This window comes from Oncorhynchus gorbuscha, linkage group LG19 (genome assembly GCF_021184085.1).
Source record: "Oncorhynchus gorbuscha isolate QuinsamMale2020 ecotype Even-year linkage group LG19, OgorEven_v1.0, whole genome shotgun sequence".
Lineage (NCBI taxonomy): Eukaryota > Metazoa > Chordata > Actinopteri > Salmoniformes > Salmonidae > Oncorhynchus > Oncorhynchus gorbuscha.
Genome location: NC_060191.1, coordinates 49,320,550 through 49,344,343, shown reverse-complemented (window position 1 = coordinate 49,344,343; position 23,794 = coordinate 49,320,550). Strand labels below are relative to the sequence as shown.

At 41.4% G+C, this 23,794-nt stretch overlaps 2 protein-coding genes and 3 pseudogenes across 2 annotated transcripts; all 5 read right to left on the bottom strand.

Annotated features, from left to right (window-relative positions):
• Nucleotides 1-2,045: 2,045 nt before the first annotated feature.
• On the bottom strand, nt 2,046-3,829 carry LOC124006036 (claudin-4-like). Its single transcript, XM_046315695.1, has one exon. It carries the CDS (start codon nt 3,715-3,717, stop codon nt 3,031-3,033), a length of 687 nt encoding a protein of 228 aa, XP_046171651.1. The 5' UTR covers nt 3,718-3,829; the 3' UTR covers nt 2,046-3,030.
• Nucleotides 3,830-4,190: 361 nt separating this feature from the next.
• Nucleotides 4,191-5,435, bottom strand: LOC124006037 (annotated as a pseudogene).
• Nucleotides 5,436-11,478: 6,043 nt separating this feature from the next.
• LOC124004920 lies at nt 11,479-12,153 on the bottom strand (annotated as a pseudogene).
• A 1,413-nt stretch (nt 12,154-13,566) lies between these two features.
• On the bottom strand, nt 13,567-14,885 carry LOC124006322 (claudin-4-like). The gene has a single exon (XM_046316271.1). It carries the CDS (start codon nt 14,758-14,760, stop codon nt 14,125-14,127), a length of 636 nt encoding a protein of 211 aa, XP_046172227.1. The 5' UTR covers nt 14,761-14,885; the 3' UTR covers nt 13,567-14,124.
• Nucleotides 14,886-17,384: 2,499 nt separating this feature from the next.
• Nucleotides 17,385-18,297, bottom strand: LOC124005741 (annotated as a pseudogene).
• Nucleotides 18,298-23,794: the final 5,497 nt, after the last annotated feature.

Genomic DNA, 23,794 nt, shown 5'->3' with positions numbered 1-23,794 from the left:
GGGTCTACAAGCTCTGTCAAGCTGGTTGTTAATCATTGCTAGACAGCCATTTTCAAGCCTTGCCATAGATTTTTTCAAGCTGATTCACAGTACCGGTCAAAAGTACCTACACACCTACTAATTCAAGAGTTTAACTTTATTTGTACTATTTTCTACATTGTAGAATAACAGTGAAAACAGAAACTATGAAATAACACATGGAATCATGTAGTAAGCCAAAAAGTGTTAAATCAAAATATATTTTATATTTGAGATTCTTCAAAGTAGCCACACTTTGACTTGACATCTTTGCACACTCTTGGAATTCTCTCAACCAGCTTCATGAGGACTGATTTTTCCAACAGTCTTGAAGGAGTTCCCACATATGCTGAGCACTTATTGGCTGCTTTTCTTTCACTGCGGTCCAACTCATTCCTAACCATCTCAATTGGGTTGAGGTCGGGTGATTGTGGAGGCCAGGTCATCTGATGCATCACTCCGTCACTCTCCTTCTCGGTCAAATGGCCCTTATACAGCCTGGAGGTGTGTTTTGAGTCATTGTCCTGTTGAAAAACAAATGATTGTCCCACTAAGCGCAAACCAGATGGGATGGCGTATTGCTGCAAAATGCTGTGATAGCCATGCTGGTTAAGTGTGCCTTGAATTCTAAATAAATCAGTGTCACCAGCAAAGCACCATCACACCTCCTCCATGCTTCATGGTGGGAACCACACATGCGGAGATCATCTGTTCATCTACTCTACTTCTCACAATAACACAGCGGTTGGAACCAAAACTCAAATTTGGACTCATCAGAGCAAAGGACAGATTTCCACAGGTCTAATGTCCATTGCTCATGTTTCTTGGCCCAAGCAAGTCTCGTCTTCTTATTGGTGTCCTTTAGAGGTGGTTGGATGTTGAGTTGTGTCTGTTACTTGAACTCTGAAATATTTATTTGGGCTGCAATCTGTGGTGCAGTTAATTGCAGATTTCCGAGGCTGGAAACTAATGAACTTGTCCTCTGCAGCAGATGTAACTCTGGGTCTTCCTTTCCTGTGGCGGTCCTCATGAGAGACAGTTTCCTCATAGCACTTGATGGTTTTTGCGACTGCACTTGGAAGAAACTTTCAACATCCAAGAAACATTTTGGATTGACTGACCTTCATGTCTTAAAGTAATGATAGACTGTTATTTCTCTTTGCTTATTTGAGTTGCCATTAAACTCTGTAACATGGACTTGGTATTTTGCCAAGTAGGGCTATCTTCTGTATACCAACCCTACCTTGTCACAACACAACTGATTGGCTCAAACGCATTAAGAAGGAAAGAAATTCCACAAATTATCCTTCAAAAAGGCACACCTGTTAATTTAAATGCATTCCAGGTGACTACGTCATGAAGCTGGTTGAGAGAATGCCAAGTGTGTGCAAAGCTGTCATCAAGACAAAGGGTGGCTACTTTGAAGAATCTCAAACACGTTTTTGGTTACTTTGTGATTTCATATGTGTTATTTCATAGTTTTGATGTCTTTACTATTATTCTACAATGTAGAAAATAAAGAAAAACCCTTGAATGAGTAGGTGTGTCCAAACCTTTGACTGGTACTGTAAGTCAAAACTGTAACTAGGCCACTCAGAAACATTCCATATTGTCTTGGTAAACAACTCCAGTGTACAGTATACTTGGTTTGTATTTTAGGTTATTATCCTGTTGAAAGGGGAAATTGTCTTCCAGTGTCTGTTGGAAAGCAGACTGAACCAGGTTCTCCTCTAGGATTTTGCCTGTGCTTAGCTCTGTTCCGTTTCTTTTTATCCTAAAAAACTCTAGTCCTTGCCGATGAGAAACATACCAATAACATGATGCAGCCACCATCATGCTTGAAAATTATGAAGAGTGGTACTCAGTGATGTGTTGTGTTGGATTTGCTGTAATTCAGGACAAAAAGTTCATTTCTTTGATACATTTTTTTTGCAGTTTTACTTTAGTGCCTTATTGCAATCAGGATGCATGTTTTGGAATATTTTGTATTCTGTACAGGCTTCCTTCTTTTCACTTGGTCATTTAGGTTAGTATTGTGGAGTAACTACAATGTTGTTGATCCATCCTCAGTTCTCCTATCACAGCCATTAAACTGTAATTGTTTTAAAGTCACCATTGCCCTCGTGAAATCCCTGAGCGGTTTCTTTCCTCTACGGAATCTGAGTTATGAAGGATGCCTGTATCTTTGTAGTGACTGTGTGTATTGATACACCATCCAAATTCAATGAATAACTTCACCATTCTCAAAGAGATATTCAGTGTCTGCTTTATTTTTGACCCATTTACCAATAGGTGCCCTTCATTACTAGGCATTGGAAAACCTCCCTTGTCTTGGTGGTTGAATCTGTGTTTGAAATTCACTACTCAATTGAGGGCCCTTACAAATAATTGGGGCAGAGATGTGTGGGGTACAGAGATGAGGTAGTTATTCAAAAATCATGTTAAACACTAGTCCATGCAGCTCATGTGACTTGTTAACCAAATGTGTACTTCTGAACGTATTTAGGCTTGCCGTAACACAGGTTGAATACGTATTGACTCAAAACGTTTCAGCTTTTCATTTCTTATCAATTTATAAAAAACTTAATTCCACTTTGACATATGGGGCATTGTGTGTAGGCCAGTGACACAAAATCTAAATGTAATAATTGTTTAATTCAGGCTGTAGCACAACAAATTGTGGAAAAAGTCAAGGGGTGTGAATACTTTCTGAAGGCAATGTAACACTTAGATGCTTAACCCTCACCACCAATACAAAAATTAAGCAAGTTGACAACATTTCAGACCCAATTATTACAGTTGAAAGCGCAATTAACTCTCCATGGTGCTACTCCTTTACCCCTATTATAAATTCTTCAACATCTTTCAAAGTGCTTCATTGCAGTAGAAGAATGACTTCTAACATTGTCTATAGTACCTAGAAATCCATTCATACCTAGTACACATGCAATTTAGGTAGAATTTCACAGAAGAATAATTCATAGGTGGAAGGTTCCTCACTCAAGGCCCTTCTCATGAAGGCTGTGTTGTTGCCCGAGCATACTGGCTGTGTCTAAAAGCAGTCCTGTGGATAGTATCCAGGGGGTTGGTTGGCTCCTGCTCTGCCACAGGATAACCTGGAGGGTAACTCCCTCTTTCTGACTCATCCTGCTGCTGGAACGTGAGGCATCTAGTACTGAGAAACCCTCCCCCTACTACCGTCAGAGAGAAGGAGATCCATCCTATGTACAGTGCAGCTCCCCAGTCTCTCCTCAGCACCACAGCGCCCTCCAGTGGCTCATTAGTGTGGTGGCAGGTCCAAGCGACAGGGACAAGCAGCAGTATTCCAGACAGCACAAACACCACACCGGAGACAACTTTCACCTGATTCCTCTTCGGAAACCACACCTCTCCAATGATACTGATGACCACAGCAAAAGCTCCAGCACCTATAGAAGCCATGATCAAGCTTCTCCATGTTTGGAAGTTTCCAGAGAGGGATAACAAAGACTGGTAGAAGGAGCAGTGGAGGCTACCGTCATGGTTGAGGTCCCAGTGGTCCCATTCCAGCCACACCCCATCCCAGTATGCTGGCAGCGTGGCTGTGGAGTTGTCCAGAGTGCCACTGACTTTCCACAGGGGCAGGCAGCGGGTGAGGATGGCGCACAGCCAGCCTGTAATGCCCAGGCCCAATGCCGCTAGCTCCAACTGCCGCTTCATGACTGAGCTGAGCTTAGCTCCTCACAGGAAGAGGCCTAACAGCAGGGTTTAACCAGCTGCAGGCACAGCAGGGTGGGTGTCTGTGTGAGTATGTGCTTGTGTGTGTGTCTAGCCTGTGTGATTTGAAACCACTCCTCCCGAATTCCTGAAAAGGGCGTGGGGCAGCAGTGCAGCTCTACAGCTGGGGAATAAAGGGGTTTCCTTCTGTTTACTGTGCCATGGTTTCACATCAATTCGTCTTTTTCAGTTTCACCACAGCCACTAAAACAAAGATTCTACTGTGTCTTCTGTTGACTTCAGCCTCTGACTTTGTGATCTTGTAGGAAATAAGCCTTGAGTGCCTCACCGTGTACAGCATCTAGTCTTTCACACTTAATTCTGAATGTTCAATGTTCTCCCTTCTAATCAGTTTTGACACACCTTTTTCCAATAAGATAAATAAAAGAGATGCAACAAAAGTAATTTAGGATCAAAATGTTTATTTATATTCGGTTCAAATCGCAAATCATTCAAAGAACATGATTTGCTGCCCTCTAAAATGCTGCATCTATTTTCTTTTAAAGCAGATTCTAGTCACAAAGTCAAATGTGAAAAACATTGTTCCTAAAACACATTACAAGAAATAACCACAGTTTAATGGGATGTTTAATTACAACACAGGGATGTAAAAACAATCAGGTTCAATCAGTGGACGTACTTGTACTGTCAATAACAGTAACCTGTTGATTTTCAGTGATTATATTTCAATAACAGATATTTCCTCAACAAACCTTTTTCATGGGGATAGTGAACATTTGAATATCTACAATTACCTAAGCCAGACTTATTTTATAACAATAATTAACTAATATTATCTTATTTTTAATAACTTCCACCAAAGCTACTGTATCAAATAGTTCCAGGGCAATTTTAAATGCATCAAAGTCAGACAATACACTGAACGACCAGACATGCACATGCAATGTTCAAAAGAGGGAAAAACATGCTGTGACATGGCTCTTCAGAGTGCCAACACCTGCATGATTTACCTGAAGTTAACAGGCAAATAAAGCACTCTCCTCTCACACATAGTTCTTTATGGCGTAGCTGCTGTGAGTGTGAGTGGGCATCCTAGCCAGGGTGTACCTATTGCTGGAACCATGCCTGCCCTCTCTCCCCCCTGGAGGACATCTGGTACACAGCACCCCTCCTCCACAGAACAGGAACCCAGAGGTCACCCAGCCCACATAGATGGCCGCCCCCATCTCCTTCTTCAGCACCTCAGGGACCCGCGGGTTATAGAAGTCCCTAATGATAGACTGGGCTGTCCAGGACACAGCCACTATGATGCTTAACCCAGCCAGGGTGAAGGTGATCCCTGCGGCCTGCACCATGCAGGCTTTGACCCTGGGATGGCTCAGGCAGTTGGTACACCTAGCCCCCAGGAGGAAGACGAGGAACGCCAGGCTGTACCATGCTGATGACAATGAGGCCCCGGGCCGCCTGGAGGTCAGGGGACAGGTCTAGAAGAGCGTCGTAGATCTTACACTGCATCTGTCCCGTGGTTTCAGACACACAGGTCATCCACAGGCCCTCCCAGAACACCTGCATGACCACCAGGTGGGTGCCGATGAACGCTGTGACCTTCCACATGGGCAGGGAGCAGATCAGGATGGTGCCTGCCAGGTCCACCATGGACAAGGTGATGCCCAGCTCCTCCACAGCCATGGGGGGTGGGGGGGGGGGGCTACAGCTTGCACAGAACTGGGGATAAAAGAAAGGGAAAAATATGCTCAACATGGCTGTTTGCTCTTTTATCGCTGTGATTACAACCTAGCACTTTTTTTTACAAAGACAACAACGAAAAATGTTTTGGTCATTTAGCAGACACTCTCTAGATCTACTTACAGTACTGATTCCATACATTTTCGTACTGCTCTACCATGGGAATCGAACCCAAAACCCTGGTAATGCAAGTTGCAATACAAGATACCGCTTGTTCCATAGTCAATAAGTCCATGCATTCCAATTGTCCGTGCTGAAGCACTGAGGTTTATGCACTTTGTCTGTTTAACTGAAAGGAACGCCAATGCAATGATGCATTGTGTGGTTCTAGGTTGGACATTGTCCACACTACAGTTCTTCCTAAAAGGCACACTACAGGACAGAGATGAGTAGGGATGTTTCTGTTTGGGGAACAGAGGCCAATCAGCTTGTATAATGCAGAAACCGTTCATTTCACCCCTCAGTTTATTGCCTATCACACCTTTAGATCCCACATCAATACCCTTTTAGGAAATTCATTTTAAAATGAATAAACTCTTTAATTGGAATAATACTGTATCTCTGACACTTATAACCTGCCCTGTCTGAATTCTGTTTCGGCTTTGCCCGGTTCCATTGCCAACTGCAGTTAACAAGGGGTTGTTCCCTATTGGACATGAAGGGAGGGAAAGTCCATTGATAGATAACCTTTTATGAAGTATCTTTGCCACTTCACATGAAAACGCCAGAAGAGGATGATCATCTATTTTACAGTGGAACTTGGGGTACTACCATAATGATTATTGGAAATAGACTTACTACAATATGTTCTGTTTACAGTTTTCTCCTCTAGCCACTCCCAGTTACCACACATTTAGATATTGTTCTGACATGCTTTGTTTTGCTTCTCACTTCGCTGCTAAAAATATATTGAAAATCTATTAAACCAGAATAGTTTTACTAGTGAATTCCCAGAATTGATTATTCAACAGTGAGCCTGCAATGGACTATACAAGGTCAGTGATTCAGTCAGCACAACATTGAGATGTGATGTATTAACTTGACATGAGCTTGACTTTACTAAATAAAGTGATATACAAAACAAATTAAATGTATTAATTACCATGACTGAGCAGATGTTTCCATCAGTGTTCCTATTAGATAAACATCACAGGATTTTTACAATGGTATTTTCTATTTTTATTTCACCTTTATTTAACCAGGCAGTCCAGTTGAGAACAAGTTTTCATTTACAACTGCGACCTGGCCTAGATAAAGCAAAGCAGTGCGACACAAACAACACAGAGTTACACATGGGATAAACAAGCATACAGTCAATAACACAATAGAAAAGTCTATATACAGTGTGTGCAAATGTAGTAAGATTAGAGAGGTAAGGCAATAAATAGGCCGTAGTGGCGAAATAATTACCATTGAGAAATTAAACACTGGAGTGATAGATGTGTAGACGATGAATGTGCAAGTTGAGCAAAAAATAATAATAACAATATGGGAATGAGGTAGTTGGGTGGGCTATTTACAGATGGGCTATGTACAGGTGCAATGATCGGTAAGCTGCTCTGACAGCTGATGCTTAAAGTTAGTGAGGGAGGTAGGTAGCATTGTTAGGTGCTTTGTCATAGTTTTTGTCATGTGGGTGGCAGACAGTTTCTTCATCATTTGTCATAATAGAACTATGCTGAGAGAGGGCATAAGTATATACCACTAGATAGCAGTAGTGTGTCATCAGTGTATTTGATGGAGAGACATGACTGAGGTGTTGCACTATATTGCAGGTTTCTTTGAATAGAATAGAAAGAGAACAAGAAGCAGTGAATCAGTCATTCAGATTGAAACAATTATGATAAAGTTGATACTGGGCGGAATATTAGGACCATTTGATCATTCAATCTTACATAATATTAATGAACTGTCTTTGTAACACAACTGAATATAACGTGACAATCAATGATTTGATATTAAACTTTATCTTAACTCAATAACAAAACACCTAAGGCTAAGAGAATTTAATGGTGAGACATTTTCTGCATGAGAACGGCGTAACTCGAGCACCTCTCTCCCAGATCGGCAGATCTGATAGCATGGGAACATGACACTTTTTTCTCACAACTTAGTGTGAACCGACTCAACTCACTCCAGTCTTTTTATAAACTCAACCATAATTGGTTATTTTATTGATTTAGATGTTAAGAGTGGATTGATTTCCCCTTTACAATAACAACTGTCATAATAAACATACAGTAAACCCAATGTTTGGATGCCTTCAATTGTATATGTTGGTCGAAAAACACATTGAATCAAAATCAAACTTTATATCTCACATGCGCAGAATACAGCTAGTGTAGACCTCACCGTAAAATGCTTACAAGCCCTTAACCAACAGTGCAGTTCAAGAAAGAGTTAAGAAAATATTTACCAAATAAACTAAAGTTTAAAAATTATAAAAAGTAACACAATAAAATAACAATAACGAGGTTATATACAGGGGGTACAGTGAGTAGCAGCAGTGTACAAAACAAATGGGGGGGTCAATGTAAATAGTCCTGTAGTCAATTGATTAATTGTTCAGCAGTCTTATGGCTTGGGGGTAGAAGCTGTCTGACTTGGCGCACCGGTACCACTGGCCGTGCGGAAGCAGAGAAAACAGTCTAAGACTTGGGTGACTGGAGTCTCTGACAGTTTTTTGGGCTTTCCTCTGACACCGCCTAGTATATACAGTTGATGTCAGAAGTTTACATACACTTAGGTTGGAGTCATTAAAACTAGTTTTTCAACCACTCCCCAAATTTCTTGTTAACAAACTATAGTTGGAGGGAAAAGGAGGATGCTTACAAGCCGAAGAACACCATCCCAACCGTGAAGCACGGGGGTGGCAGTATCATGTTGTGGAGGTGCTTTGCTGCAGGAGGAAGTGGTGCACTTCACAAAATAGATGGCATCGGATGGCAGATTGGAAAATTATTTGGATATATTGAAGCAATATCTCAAGAAATCAGTCAGGAAGTTAAAGCTTGGCCGCAAATGGGTCTTCCAAATGGACAATGACCCCAAGTACACTTCCAAAGTTGTGGCAAAATGGCTAAAGGACAACAACGTCAAGGTATTACAAAGCCCTGACCTCAATCCTATAGAAAATTTGTGAGCAGACCTGAAAAAGCGTGTGCAAGCAAGGAGGTGTCATGTTTTGTCATTGGTTATCATGTCTTGTCTCTGTGCTTTCCTTCTATTCGTTTCCCTCTGCTGGTCTTATTAGGTTCTTTCCCTCTTTCTATCCCTCTCTTCCCCTCCCTCTCTCCCTCTCTCGCTCTCTCTCCCTATCGTTCCGTTCCTGCTCCCAGCTGTTCCTCATTCTCCTAAACTACCTCATTTACTCTTTTCACACCTGTCCCCTATTTTGCCCTCTGATTAGAGCCACTATTTCTCCCTCTGTTTTCCGCTTCTGTCCTTGTCGGATCCTTGTATGATGTTCGCTGTTCTGTGTCCTTGTCTCGCCCTGTCGTGTTTTATCTTCTTCAGATGCTGCGTGTGAGCAGGTGTCTTAGTCTGCTGCGGTCGGTGCCTTTCCGAAGCAACCTGCAGCCTATGGTCGAGTCTCCAGTCAGTCCTCGCTACTACGAGTGGATTTTAGTTTTTCCTGTTTTGTTTTCTCCTTGATATATCCAGGATTATTACTTTTGTCAATACTGGAATAAAGACTCTGTTTTCGTTAAGTCGCTTTTGGGTCCTCATTCATCAGCATAACAGGAGGCCTACAAACCTGACACCAGCTCTGTCAGGAGGAATGGGACAAAATTTAAATGTATTTGGCTAAGGTGTATGTAAACTTCAGACTTCAACTGAAATTCCTGGATGGCAGGAAGCTTGGCCCCAGTGATGTACTGGGCCGTACGCACTACCCTCTGTAGCGTCTTAAGGTCAGATTCCGAGCAGTTGCCATACCAGGTGGTGATGCATCCGGTTAGGATGCTCTCGATGGTGCAGCTGTAGAATTTTTGAGTATGTGGGGACCCATGCCAAATCTTTTCAGTCTCCTGAAGGGTAAAAGGTGTTGACGTGCCCTCTTAACGACTGTCTTGGTGTGTTTGGAAGATGATAGTTCATTGGTGATGTGAACACCAAGGAACTTGAAACTCTCGACCCCCTCCACTAAAGTCCTGTCGATGTTAATCAGGGCCTGTTCGGTCTTTTCCTGTAGTCCACAATCAGCTCCTTTGTCTTGTTCACATTGAGGGAGAGGTTGTTGTCCTGGAACAACACTGCCAGTTCTCTGACCTCCTCCCTACAGGCTGTGATGTAGTTATTGGATTTGAAGCCTGGGTAGAGTTATTTGACACCAGATCCTGTCAAACAGGTTTTCTCAGTGTACTGTTTTATATCTCACAGAGAGCATTTTATGATGATGATGAATGCTTAGGGAAAACAAGGACATCAGTGGGAGCACTGAGTCAACACACACACCTGAAATATGGAAAAAAATGTTTATGTAATAAAAGAGGACATACAACAGTATAAACGTGCTGACTAATATAATTTGCAACAGTGTACTGTATAATCAACTTCCTTTAAATGGTTGAAAATTACATTGCCATGCAATACTTTGAGAAACAATTAACATTTACATATATCAAAATAGTGGCATATTAATACACTCATACACTTAAAAAAATTGCCATCTAGAACCTAAAAGTGTTCTTTGAATAAGCCTTTTTGGTTGCAGGTAGAATCCTTTTGAATTCTATGTAGAACCCTTTCAACAGAGGGAACCATTCCAAACGGAAATGGTCCAACAGCACCTATTCAACCTCAGGAGGCTGATGAAATTGGGCTTGTCACTTGAAACCCTCACAAACTATCACGTCCTGGTACGGAACTGCACCACGCACAACCACAAGGCTCTCCAGAAGGTGGTGCGTCTGCACAATGCATCACCGGGGGAAAACTACCTGCCCTCCAGGACAATTACAGCACCTGATGTTACAGGAAGGCCAAAAATATCATCAAGGACAACAATCGCCAGAGCCACTGCATGTTCACCCCGCTACCAGGCAAGGTCAGCACAGGTGCGTCAAAGCTGGGACTGAGAGACTGAAAATTGCTTTTATCTCAAGCCATCAGACTGTTCAACAGCCATCACTAACACAGAGAAGCTGCTGCCTACATACAGACTTGAAATCATTGGCCACTAATAATGCCACTTTAATAATGTTTACATTTCTTGTATTACTCATCTCATGTATATACTGTATTTTATACCATCAATTGCATCTTGCCTATGCCGCTCGATCATCGCTCATCCATATATTTATATATTCTTATTCCATTCCTTTACTTAGATTTGTGTGTATTAGGTAGTTGTTAGATATTACTGCACTGTCGGAACTAGAAGCACAAGCATTTCGCTACACTCGCAATAACATCTGCTAACCATGTGTATGTGACCAATACAATCTGATTTGATTTGAGGACAGCTGAATAACTGTTTTGGAACCCTTTTTTCTAAGAGTGTAGTGTTTCCCTGGCTAATCAAAGTTGTGCACATTTTTCCTTCATAGTACACTGTCTGTGCAAACAACATCCTTCCACTGGGACCTTTTCCTTCATATTCCATTGTCTGTCCATATACCATGTCACGTTCGTCATAATGAGTTGACCAAGGCGCAGCGTGAATAGAGTTCCACATATTTTTAATAAACTGAAGCTCACAAAAAATAAAAATAAAGCATAAACGAACCGTGAAATTACTGGTGTGCACTCAGGCAACTCAATGTAGACAAGATCCCACAAACACAAATGAGGGAATGGCTACCTAAATATGATCCCCAATCAGAGACAATGATAAACAGCTGTCTCTGATTGGGAACCATATCAGGCCAACATAGACATACAAAAAACATAGATGACCCACCCTAGTCACTATCACGTCCCAACCAACATAGAGAGTAAACAGCTTACTATGGTCAGGGCGTGACATTATACCACCAATACCTTTAGAAATGTTCATGCCGACCAGTTTGTCCCATGAAATGTCATGTTAAATGTAGGTCTTTGTTGGGGTGGAGGGGCTTGCCACAGAACCTGCTGCTTTGATGTGACCTCCTGACGACTAAGCCCCCTCACATAGGGGGATTTGTCATGCTCCCTGGGGGAGCAGTTACCTGGGATCCCAGCCCCCCAGCTGATGTAGAGCGCGGCCCCCAGGTCCCTCTGCTGGGCATCCACCAGGAGCGGATTGTAAAATTCCTGGATGAAGATTCTGGCCGTCCAGGATACAGGGATGAGACACAGGAACCCACTGATGATAGAGCACCCCCCCCTGCCCCCACTGTCATCTGTGCCTTGGCTACCTCCTCCACCACAAAGTTGGTGCACTTCCCCCGGCGAACGCCATGAGGAGGCTGGCGATTCCTGCCACGATGTCCACCACGACCAGCGCTCTGGCAGCCTGCAGGTCGGAGCTGAGGGCTAGCTGTCATTTACCTTACACGGCATCTGGCCCGTGCTCTGGACCACACAGCTCATCCAGATGCTCTCCCATATGGTTTGCGAGGTGACAATGTTGTTGCCGTTGAAGGCAGTTACCCTCCACATGGGCACGCCGCAGACAATGATCGTCCACACCCAGCCGAGCAAGGCCAGGGCACTGCCCAGCATCTACACGCCCATAGAACCCATTCTGAATGCAGTGACTCTCTGTCTCGCTCTACTCGTCGACTCACTCCAAGTGTCTCCAAGTTAATATTGGAAGCTGATCAAGTGTTTATGTACATTTGAAAATGAGAAAGAAGAGTGTTACTAGCTGTTATAAGAAACAGAGAGCCAGCCAAAGAATCTCAGCCTTACAGGATTCTTTGTTGTCTGTGGACAATAAAGGTGAGTGTTTCATTTTATTCTCCTTTTTGGAGATGGTAGATCGGTTTACAAAAGCTGTTATGGTTCAAACACATCGATGAGGAACGAGGATGTAGGTATGTGCCAGAAAACTCAGCAGCTTAAAAGCTCAAACTGCAAAATAAACTTTCAATGGGATTTGACATTATCAGCAATAGATGGCAAATCGTGCTGAATGAAGTTTATATATAGTTGTTGGAGGGCAGAAAATAAAAGAGAGGATATTTTAACGCATCATACCTTCTTAGTTTACACACATTCTCAACTTAAAAAACAACAGTGATGTGTTTTACTTTGCTTTACACACCTATGCCAAGCTTCACTCTCACTGGCTTCGAGACGTCACCACAGTATCCAGAGCATGCAGTATGCCCCAACCGGTTTGGAGACATTCACATAGCATCTGCACACCAATGGACAGAAGAGAGAGGGGGGGGGGAGCGAGAGATAATCTAATCTGTTTAAAGTCATACAACATATTTCTCCATGTGCACTGTTAACTAAAGCATTATGTAATGTACAGTATGTAAAAAGTGTGTCACTTTCACAAGAAGATGTGCTAATTATACCAAAGCATGTCACAAGGAATTATGATGTAGTTTCAGGGGTGATAAGGTAATACTGTTGTTAGTGCTTCACAGTTAAAGAATGTAGGGACTATAGTCTATTCAACAATGAAAACAAAACCCGGATCTACCAGTTCTTCTAATGTTTGTCTGGTGGACCTAAATTCTACATAGCTGGTTCTGAGAGGAAGCCATTTTAAAATACAGAACTGTTTTCTTATCCCACCTGACGTAAATTGGGTAACTGGTTAATCTGTGCATTCTTGCCCCACTTTAAAGATTTTGAAAACGAATTGGTGTCAATCTGTCACTGCCAGTCTTACAGTAAATGTCTCAGAGGGTATAATGGGGTCAATTTATTTCAAATCGTTAGAAGAAATCGGTGTTCTCAGGATTGTGTGACAGGACTAAATATTTTCCACACTTTCTTACTCGAATCAATGGGATGTAAAATCCCACTTTCCAAAACCACTTTTGGTGTAATTCGAACAGAAGGCAGTGGGGAAGGATCATCAGAAGGTCATTTCACCTAAATACTATGCTATTAGACATTTAAGATTTCAGCTGAGATAAAGGAAATCACAGTAACTTGGAGTCTATTTATTTAAAAAAGACAGTTAAGTCCAATGTGTAAACTTTGTTGGAAACGTTTTATAGAAAAATAAAGTTAGCAATTGAACAAGTTCTAATCAATGAACATATATCATATGTTTGCAAAACATACTGTGATCTACAGTACAAATTTATGACAAGTGAATCATACATATATACTGTACCTATGGTTTAACTCTTAAATCATATTGCCCATGTTCTTACATGAATATCAATATTATCATTCTGGTACAGTGTCCTTATACAGCAAAAGAGAAGTTAGAGTTATGGAAATGGCTTCAATTCACTTCAGTCATCCCTATCTTGATTCTTGAGATGATCTCTACAGGCAGCATATACAGTCACACTACTTCTCTTATGGGCAAGAGTTATGTCTTGTCTTTTTCTTGCAGTCCTAAAGTACTCAGTAAATTTGTTTTCATAGATTCATTCTGTTTTGATTTCACATCACTTTCAAAATGTAAAATGCAGAAGAACAAGACTTGAAAATGCCAAGTCTTGCAGGGTATTTTCAATTCACGGAGGATTACCAAAGGTAATCAAATAATTTATAGTCTCTCTTTCAACAGTTTCCTGCTCAGACGTAAGCTCTGCTGGTAGCTGTGGATCTTGCCTGTGAGTACTTCACTGGGTAGTTGTCACGCTCCTCCTTGGGTGGGCAGGAGCTGCAGAGGAGCCCCCCTCCCAGGATCAGGAGCCCTGCAGTGCCCCAGCCGATGTATAGCGAGGCCCCCAGCTCCCTCCTCTGGGCCTCAACCAGCAGGGGGTTGTAGAAATCCCTGATGATGGTGTTGGCGGACCAGCAGACAGGGACGAGGATGAGGACGCCAGCCACGATGAAGATGATCCCGCTGGCAATGGCTACTTTAGCTTTGGAAGCCTCATCCTCCACAAAGTTGGTGCACTTTCCTCCAGCAATTCCCAGGAGGATGCCGAAGCATGACGCGATGATGGCGATGACGCTCAGAGCTCTGGCAGCCTGCAGGTCCTGGGGTAAGGCCAGAAGGGAGTCGTAGATCTTGCACTGCATCTGTCCCGTGCTCTGGGTTACACAGTTCATCCACAAGCCCTCCCAGATGACCTGAGCAGTCACAATGTTGGCTCCGATGAAGGCTGTGACTTTCCACATAGGCAGGGCACACACAATGATGGTCCCCAGGAACCCGATGGTAGCCAGGACGAAGCCCAGCATCTGTCTTCCCATCGACACCATTTTGAAGACTTCTTTTTTGTTGTAAAATCAATGAAGCTAGGGGCAGAGGTTGTAGAGGAGTGTCAACCGCAGGACAGCTCAGCTTGGTTGTAATCGTTGTTAACTAATGGCTCAGTCACATCCCCTGAAGTTATATGGATCTCTCTGCTCCTGAAAGGGTGGAGTCAACTTCTTTCCCCCTGACCTGAAACCAGTTGACATGGTAATTTTCAAGCTGGGCCAGATTCTTTCACTTCCCCGGTCGGTATGTGTGGTTGACGACCGGTTTCGATGAGACACGCTAACGAAAACAAGACCTGTGAAGAGATAGCAATTTGTCCGTTCAAACAATGCCTCTGTAGTGAATGCTGGATAGCTGGGAGGTTAGGCCTGTCTGCCCACAGGTTATGGTAGAGACATAAACTGTCAACAATGGCACCTGAATTAGTCATGGCCCGGAAGTTCGAAGCTACTAGTTTTCATGATGACATTGTTTATTGCAACAATTTTTTCCTCTAGTCAAGTTGCTAATAACACCAGAATTGTGATTTGTCATAGCCAGAAGTAAGTTTAGGCCTATATTCATTTTCTGTTTTCTTGGTTTTGATCCTGAACCCATTTCTTTCATGTAATAAACCAATACATTAAATAAAAACATTACAGAACATTGCCTTTAAGTCGGTTCAGATGTAAGAGACCTTCATTTTAAAGAAAGCGGTAATCTAATTAAACAACCAATTTGAATTACAGTTTAGAATCTCAAAACTATCCCACTGAGCACAGACGTCAATTCAACATCTATTCCACGTTGGTTCAACGGACCTAGTTTTATTGAAATTACGTGGAAACAACGTAGATTCAACCAGTGTGTGCCCAGTGGGATGTCTGTATATTTGGAGAGAGGAGATATGAGGTAGCTTATGAGAAACCATGCTATCGTCAAAATAAACAGAAATGACCAGTTACGTCATTATGTAACTAAAAGATGTTGATCCCTTAAAATCCTTAAGAGTCTATTGACGCACCCCATCAAAATCCATCAGTTTAAGCTATAGATATCTTTTGGCTGTGTCTCAATCAGCCACATCCGCCTATGTCGACCTTCCGCATCTGCGGTGGAAGGTGGCCGAGCTACAGCGGTGTTTGTCTGCCCATGAGACATCCCTAAAATTGGCCTTCTCACGAAAATGTCAGTAGCGTCCGAACGGTTTGGCCTACAAAACCAATATGGAAAGATGAGACTTCTCCATTTTTGCTCCACAACCCCTACAAGCCCCACGGGACTCGTCTGATGTCAGTAACGCTGATGTGCCATTTTCTGTAGCGTCCAAACTGTTTGGGCTACAAACTATGTGTCACGGGACTCATCTTAAGGTAACCCATACAAAAGAATAGAAGATGTATGGAGAAGGTTTTGTGGCAACAAAAATAAAGGGGTTAAATATGTGTAAAAAAATATATATATATATATATATATATATATATATATATATATATATATATATATATATATATATATATATATATATATCCAGAGCTTTCTTATATCTTCTAGATGTAGCACAGACACTTCAACACTTTATTCCTCATGATTGACTTTTTACTGTCTTTTTTTTGTGCCATTTATGAATGTGTTATTCAATGTGCTTCTATTGGCTTTTGTAGAAAAGGCCAAATGCAATATTTTTCAAATATATATTTTTTTATACCTGAAGGGGTCCTAAAATTCCAAATCAAATAGCTACATGATCCATGGTATGAACATCTTAAAACAATTTCATACGTTATCTTAGTACCCACTCCCCCCCAATCAGTAGTGTAAAGTACCTAAGTAAAAAAACAAGATAATTGTTCCGTCTGGTTTGCTTAATATAAGGAATTTGAAATTATTTATACTTTTACTTTTGATACTTAAGTATATTTCAAACCAAATACTTTGACTTTTACTCAAGTAGTATTTTACTGGGTGACTTTCACTTTTACTTGAGTCAGTTTCTGTTAAGGTATCATTACTTTTACTCAAGTATGACAATTGGGTACTTTTTCCGCCACTGCCCCCAATGGCTTAGACTTTTAGATCCATGATTTAAGGGAGAATTTAATTCAAAATGCAACTTTTAAAACATGAATTGTAAGTTTGAAAATGCATAGGCTTTGATTATTGGTATGATTATTGCTCATAGTTTATGAACATTTGAAATTGCAGCTGTTGTTTCACCACTTTCCACAAAGACACATTAAGACTTCAATTTATATGATAAAGTGTGTTTATTTTTGGTAAAAATATTTACAGAAAAATGTGTTGTTTTTGTGTACCGATACATCACAAGTTATAGACCAACCAGCCATTTACAAAACAACAGCATCAGTTGCACAATGGGAGAAAAACACAGGCTGCTGCTAAAATGAACATTTATGCTACATCCATTCTCATTATCAAACAATTTCTCATAACGTTTGCATACTAGAAGTCAATACTTAAGGATTTACATTGTCAACATTTGAAAGAACAGATTCTTCCGCTTGTGTGCAGGTGCAAAAACTTGTAAACAAAATTAATTTTATTCACTCTGAACCACTTTCATGTCTATAAATTGCATGTTATTCTCATCAATAACAATATCTACATATCATTGTGGACAAAAGTACATGAACTAAGTACATTTTGGTGGCACAATCACACTCTGCAGAGGCAAAGCAAAGCAAAACAATAGCTTGAAAACATCAAGGTTGAGAATACCAGTCAATATTCAGGGAGAACTTTCCTCTTTCCATTTCACTTTGTTACAGATACTGTCCAGGCCGTCCAGGTAAAGCGTATTCTATTGGTGCTGCATACGGCTTGCTTGGTGCACACGACTCTGTCCCTGAGTAGGGCCTGCTGGTTGGGGTGTAAACTCTCCCATAGGGCCCCGCCTGGACCATTGGTTGGCCTGGATAGGGGTACATGGGCGCTCCTTGAGGATAGCTCGGGTACCCATACATCTTCTGGGGCGGGCAGGAGGTGCAGAGGATGATCCCCCCGATGAAGAGCAGCGCTGTGGAGCCCAAGCCGATGTAGATGGAGGCTCCTATCTCCCTCCTCTGGGTCTCGATGGTCAGAGGGTTATTAGTCGGAGATAGTGAACGTCGCTGACCAGCAAACAGGGATGAGGACCAGAAGAGCACCAATGAGCTGCAGGATGCCTCCAAGGATCGTCACTTTACTCTTGGAGGAATCCGATTTCAGGCAGCTGGTGCACTGGCCCCCGATGAAGGTGACAACAAAACAGGCCAACAAAGTTGAAGATGATGGAGATGATGACCAAGGGCCTTGCTGCCTGGAGGTCCATGGATAGCCTCATCACTGAGTCATTTATCTTACACTGCATCTGTCCCGTGCTCTGCATCTTGCAGTTCATCCACAGGCCAACCCACACGATCTGGCCTGTCACAATGTTAGCACCAATGTACGTACGTGGTCACCCTCCACATGGGGATACCCATGGTCACTGCCACCCCCACGAAGCCGATAAATCTGAGCAGTTGGCCCAACACCTCCGTGCCAATCCTCCCCATGAAGAGAGGCTGTGTCTGGAGTGGGAAAAATATCAATTTGGCTGCCTAGGTCAGAAACAACTGGAGCCTGCTGAGGAGGACAAATGTGCAGGAGGAGTAGTTTCCTGTCACGAGGTGAGTTGTTCTGGACAGACCAGATTCCTCAGACTGTCACGCTGTAGATACTGTGTGACACACAGACAGAGCTGAAGGAGTGGTCTCTTTTACTCAATACCGTCATTTTCAGAAAGCTCTCTTTCATGTGCGACAGGTTCAAAACAACCTGGAGTTCAGATAGTCACACTTCTTTCCATCAATAGACACTGAAACTGGCACTTCCATGAAGGCATGACCATCTGTCAAAATGCTCAATCCCAAACCTTCATTGTGACTTTGAAAATGTAAATGCACGTATAGGCAGGGCTATTTATTTTACAAATAAGAAAATTGGTTTTACTGACACCGTGTATCAACATTGGGAAATAGTATACTTCAAAGATGCAAAGATAGGATGTGTTATGATGAAAGTAACATTCCACTCACAGTTAGTCAATGTGTTATTTGTTTCCACAAGTGACTCACTGCAGTCTGATCATGTTGCATTTCATCAACTGCAGGTTACAATAAACTGTCAACAACTTGCTATTTAGGGAAAATGGCATTGGTGACATGTTCAAACCACATAATAACATGTCTTCATCCCAAAAGCCCTCATCTAATCACAAGAGCCATTTAGATTATGCTTAAGATACATTGAGCACATGGTGTTGAGAAAATGGTTCAAACATGGAGACCCCAAACCACTACAGTATTTAGAAATATTTATGTCAGGCATTGACCTAGCCTACCAAGGAGGGGTGAAGAAGGAGAGGAGGAGGGCACATGTGAGATATATATGATTAAGCAGCCTGGTCTCATAGACTAAACGTAACAATGTAAATCCAAGACACTGATATTAGTATGATATGTTACGTTTGGTATGGTTACATAAGACAGATAGTTACTTTAAAGCAAAAACAAAAGTAGGGTAAGTGGACTTATAACGCGAACGTCTAGCAACCCTAAGGTTGCGAGTTCGAATCACAGACAACTTTAGCATTTTACTTTGCAACTACTTAGCATATTAGCTACCCTTCCCCTGACCCTTTTAGCTAACCTTAACCTTTTAACCTAACTCCTAAACTTAACCCTAAACCCTAGCTTAACTAATGTTAGCCACCTAGCTAGAATTCGAAACATGTCATACATTTTAAAAATTCATTACATACTTTTTGCAAATTCTTAACATATAATACGAATTGTAATTCGTAACATATCATACAAAATGGGTGATGGACATCCACACATTAATACATACCATAAGAAACATAACAAATAGACGTACACGGATTTACGGACAGAATAATACAGAACGCTCTGAGAACAGTTTGCAGTCAGCAAGTGAGCCCTTCAGGAGATTGAAATAGTTTTATTGGCATTTGGTTTAATTTACTTTGTGGACAATCTTACCACACTGCCTCTGGGTTTTTATTTAACCTTTATTTAACAAGGCAAGTTAGTTAAGAACAAATTCTTATTTACAATGACAGCCTAGGAACAGTGGGTTAACTGCCTTGTTCGGGGAAGAACAAGAGATTTTTACCTTGTCAGCTTGGGTTTCAAACTAACAACCTTGCGGTTACTGGCCCAACGCTCTAACCACTAGGCTACCTGTTGCCGCAGAAGTTAACTGTTCAGAAATGAGTAGCCCATCCTAAACAAGGACTTCATCCTACAGCTGTCCAACTACTCAACACCCAATCACAATTCCAGCAATGCAATAAATCAACAGTTTGATATCACTCATTAAAATATGGAATAAAAAAATGTTCAAATGTAAAAACTTTAAAATTAAAATGATTGGAGTAAAAACCCCAAAAGTCTGTTCACAAAGGCTCAAAGCAACATTGTTAGGCTATTCAATGTTCAAAGCCAATATTGCCATCTGCTCACACAGTCTGCTCTTGCCACGTAGGATTTTATAGATCTCGCCACGATATATTAGGAGGACTGTCCCCGATCCTGGCTTGGTGGACACTGGCTAGAGACAACACAGAGTTACACATGGAGTAAACAATTACAGGATTGTAGAAGTCTCGGATGATCTCTTTATGTAGTGTTGTGTTGTCTCTCTTGTTGTGATGTGTGTTTTGTCCTATATTTATATTGTATTTATTATTATTTTTTAATCCCAGGCCCTGTCCCCACAGGAGGCCTTTTGCCTTTTGGTAGGAATTAGGAATAGGAATTTGTTCTTAATTGACTTGCCGAGTTAAATAAAGGTTAAATTAAATTTCAATTAAAATAAGCTGAAAGCAGACAGTGGCGTGTATTCATGGATGCCAAGGGAAGGACAAAAAATGTTACCATTATTTTTTTTTACACAAAATCATGTATCTTTCAACTAATTTTCCTTCAATTCGCACGAGGCCGAATGTATCTCACAGTAAGCACCCAATTTACCTACCTCATCCCCATACTGTTTTTATTTATTTACTTTTCTGCTCTTTTGCACACCAGTATCTCTACCTGCACATGACCATCTGATCATTTATCACTCCAGTGTTAATCTGCTAAATTGTAATTATTCGCCTACCTCCTCATGCCTTTTGCACACAATGTGTATAGACTCCTTTTCTTTCTTTTTTTCTACTGTGTTATTGAGTTGTTTATTGTTTACTCCACATGCAACTCTGTGTTGTCTGTTCACACTGCTATGCTTTATCTTGGCCAGGTCGCAGTTGTAAATGAGAACTTGTTCTCAACTAGCCTACCTGGTTAAATAAAGGTGAAATAAAACATTTAAAAAATAAAAATCAGAGCGAGTGAAACAGCATCTCTCTACGTGTAGGCCATCTATCTGAGGCTGTCTGGTCCAAACGAGTATGACATTGTTGCCGCCCATAGCACTGAAGGCAAGGGCAGCCAGCGAGCTACTATCAAATCTCATTAAGTGCACACGCCATTGACAGAAAAACTTGAATTGTTGCATCTCGTTGAGTTGTTGTCCTCCGTGGCTAGCTAAATTTGGCCCTTTCCTAAATTAGCCATGGCTGGAGATAGGGATTTGGAATTGTGGTTTTACTTAATTCTCCATACTGGCCAATGATTATAACGGCAATTCTGATCTATTATTGTAAAGAGGCAATCAATCCACTCTAGTAGCATCTAAATCAATAAAATAATAAATAATGGTTGAGTTTTTGAAAAGACTGGAGTGAGTTGAGTCGGTTCACACTAAACTGTGTGAAAGCAGTATTATGTTCCCATGCTATCAGATCTGTCGATCAGGGAGAGAGAGGGGTTCGAGTTATGCCGTTTTCATGCAGAAAATGTTGAAAGAGCTTAAAATGACATCCCTTCCTTTAGTTATTTTTCTAATTTGTCTCACAAGTGGGGGTGGCAGGGTAGCCTAGTGGTTAGAGCGTTGGACTCGTAGCTGAAAGGTTGGAAGATCAAATCCCAGAGCTTACAAGGTAAAAAAACTGTCTTTCTACAGTTTTTTGTAAGGCAGTTGGACTAGTAACTTGACTAGGCCGTCATTGAAAATAAGAATTTGTTCTTAACTGACCTGCCCAATAAAATAAACAGTGAATTATCTTATCCTTAGGTGCTTTGTTATTGTGTTAAGATGAAGTCCAATATCAAGTCATTCAGTAGTGTTACAGAGACAGTTCATTGAATGACCAAATCATCCTCATATTCTGCCCAGTATCAACTATAGCATAATTGTTTCACTCTGAATGACTGTTTGTTCTCTTTCTATTCAAAGAAACCTGCATTATAGTACCACACCTCAGTTATGTCCCTCCATCAAATACACTGATGACACATTACTGCTATCTAGTGGTATATACGTATGCCCTCTCTCAGCATAGTTCTAATATGATGAAGAAACTGCCTGCCACCCACATGACAAAAACTATGACAAACAAGGCAGTTAACCCACTGTTCCTAGGCCGTCATTGAAAATAATAATTTGTTCTTAACGTACCTGCCTAGTAAAATAAAAAAAAACAGTAAATTATCTTAGCCTTGGGTGCTTTCAGAGTATCAGAATTGGGCTGCCTGTGTAAATGCCACCTACCATTGTAAACATCCCGTGATATTTATCTAATAGGAACATTGATGGGAAAAGATACTCAGTCACGGAAAGTAATACATTTAATTTGTATCTCTTTTTATTTTGTAAAATCAAGCTCATGTCAAGTTAACGAGATATATCGCATCTCAGTGTTGTGACTTAGTGACTGAATCACTGACCATGTTGTGTCCATTGAAGGCTCACTGTTGCAAAATCGTTTATTGGGATTCACTAGTAAAACTATTCTGGTTTATTACATTTTCAATGTACTTTTAGCAGCGAAGTGAGAAGCAAAACAAAGCATGTCAGAACAATATCTAAATGTATGGTAACTGGGAGTGGCTAGAGGAGAAATGTGTATACAGAACATCTATATCCATACAGTGGAGTGTATTCACGGATGCCAAGGGAAGCCAGGCGTTTTCTTTTTTAAACGAACCAAATAATTGTGTCTGTGTTTCATAATTTTCCTTCAATTCGCAAGAGGCTGAATGTATCTCACAGGAGAAAGCATATGAACGATATAAACAGTGCCCCTATCTCTCTAAGTGTAGGCCATATATTTATATCTGATACTGTCTGGTCTAAACAAGTATGACATTGTTGCCACCCGTAGAATTGAAGGCAAGCGAAGCCAGCGAGCCCCTATTAAATCCCATTGAGAGCATACATCCATTGAGAGCACACGTCCATTGAGAGCATACGTCCATTGAGAGCATACGTCCAATTGAGAGCATACGTCCAATTGAGAGCATACGTCCATTGAGAGCATACGTCCATTGAGAGCATACGTCCAATTGAGAGCATACGTCCATTGAGAGCATACGTCCATTGAGAGCATACGTCCAATTGAGAGCATACGTCCATTGAGAGCATATGTCCATTGAGAGCATACGTCCATTAAGAGCATACGTCCATTGAGAGCATACGTCCATTGAGAGCATACATCCATTGAGAGCATACGTCCATTGAGAGCACAAGTCCATTGAGAGCACACGTCCATTGAGAGCATTTAGAGCATTGAGAGCACACGTCCATTGAGAGCACACGTCCATTGAGAGCAAACGTCCATTGAGAGCACACGTCCATTGAGAGCATTGAGAGCATACGTCCATTGAGAGCATACGTCCATTGACAGAAAAACATGATTTGATGCATCTTGTTGCTTTGTCCTCCGGTGGCTAGCTTACCAACTAGCTAAAATTGAATCTTTCCTAAATTAGCTATGGAGGGAGATAGGGATTTGGACTTATGGTTTTACTTAATTCTCCATACTGGCCAATGATTATAACGACGAATGATTATAATTCTGATCAAACCATTATTTCATACACTTTTGTCCCCCTGGTCTGAGATGGAAGTTCACTATGTAGCTAGATGTAGAAGGCTAACGTT

Excerpts from the sequence above, each read along its gene's own strand:
- LOC124006036 (XM_046315695.1), bottom strand. The coding sequence starts at position 3,717 with ATGAAGCGGCAGTTGGAGCTAGCGGCATTGGGCCTGGGCATTACAGGC.
- LOC124006322 (XM_046316271.1), bottom strand. The coding sequence starts at position 14,760 with ATGGTGTCGATGGGAAGACAGATGCTGGGCTTCGTCCTGGCTACCATC.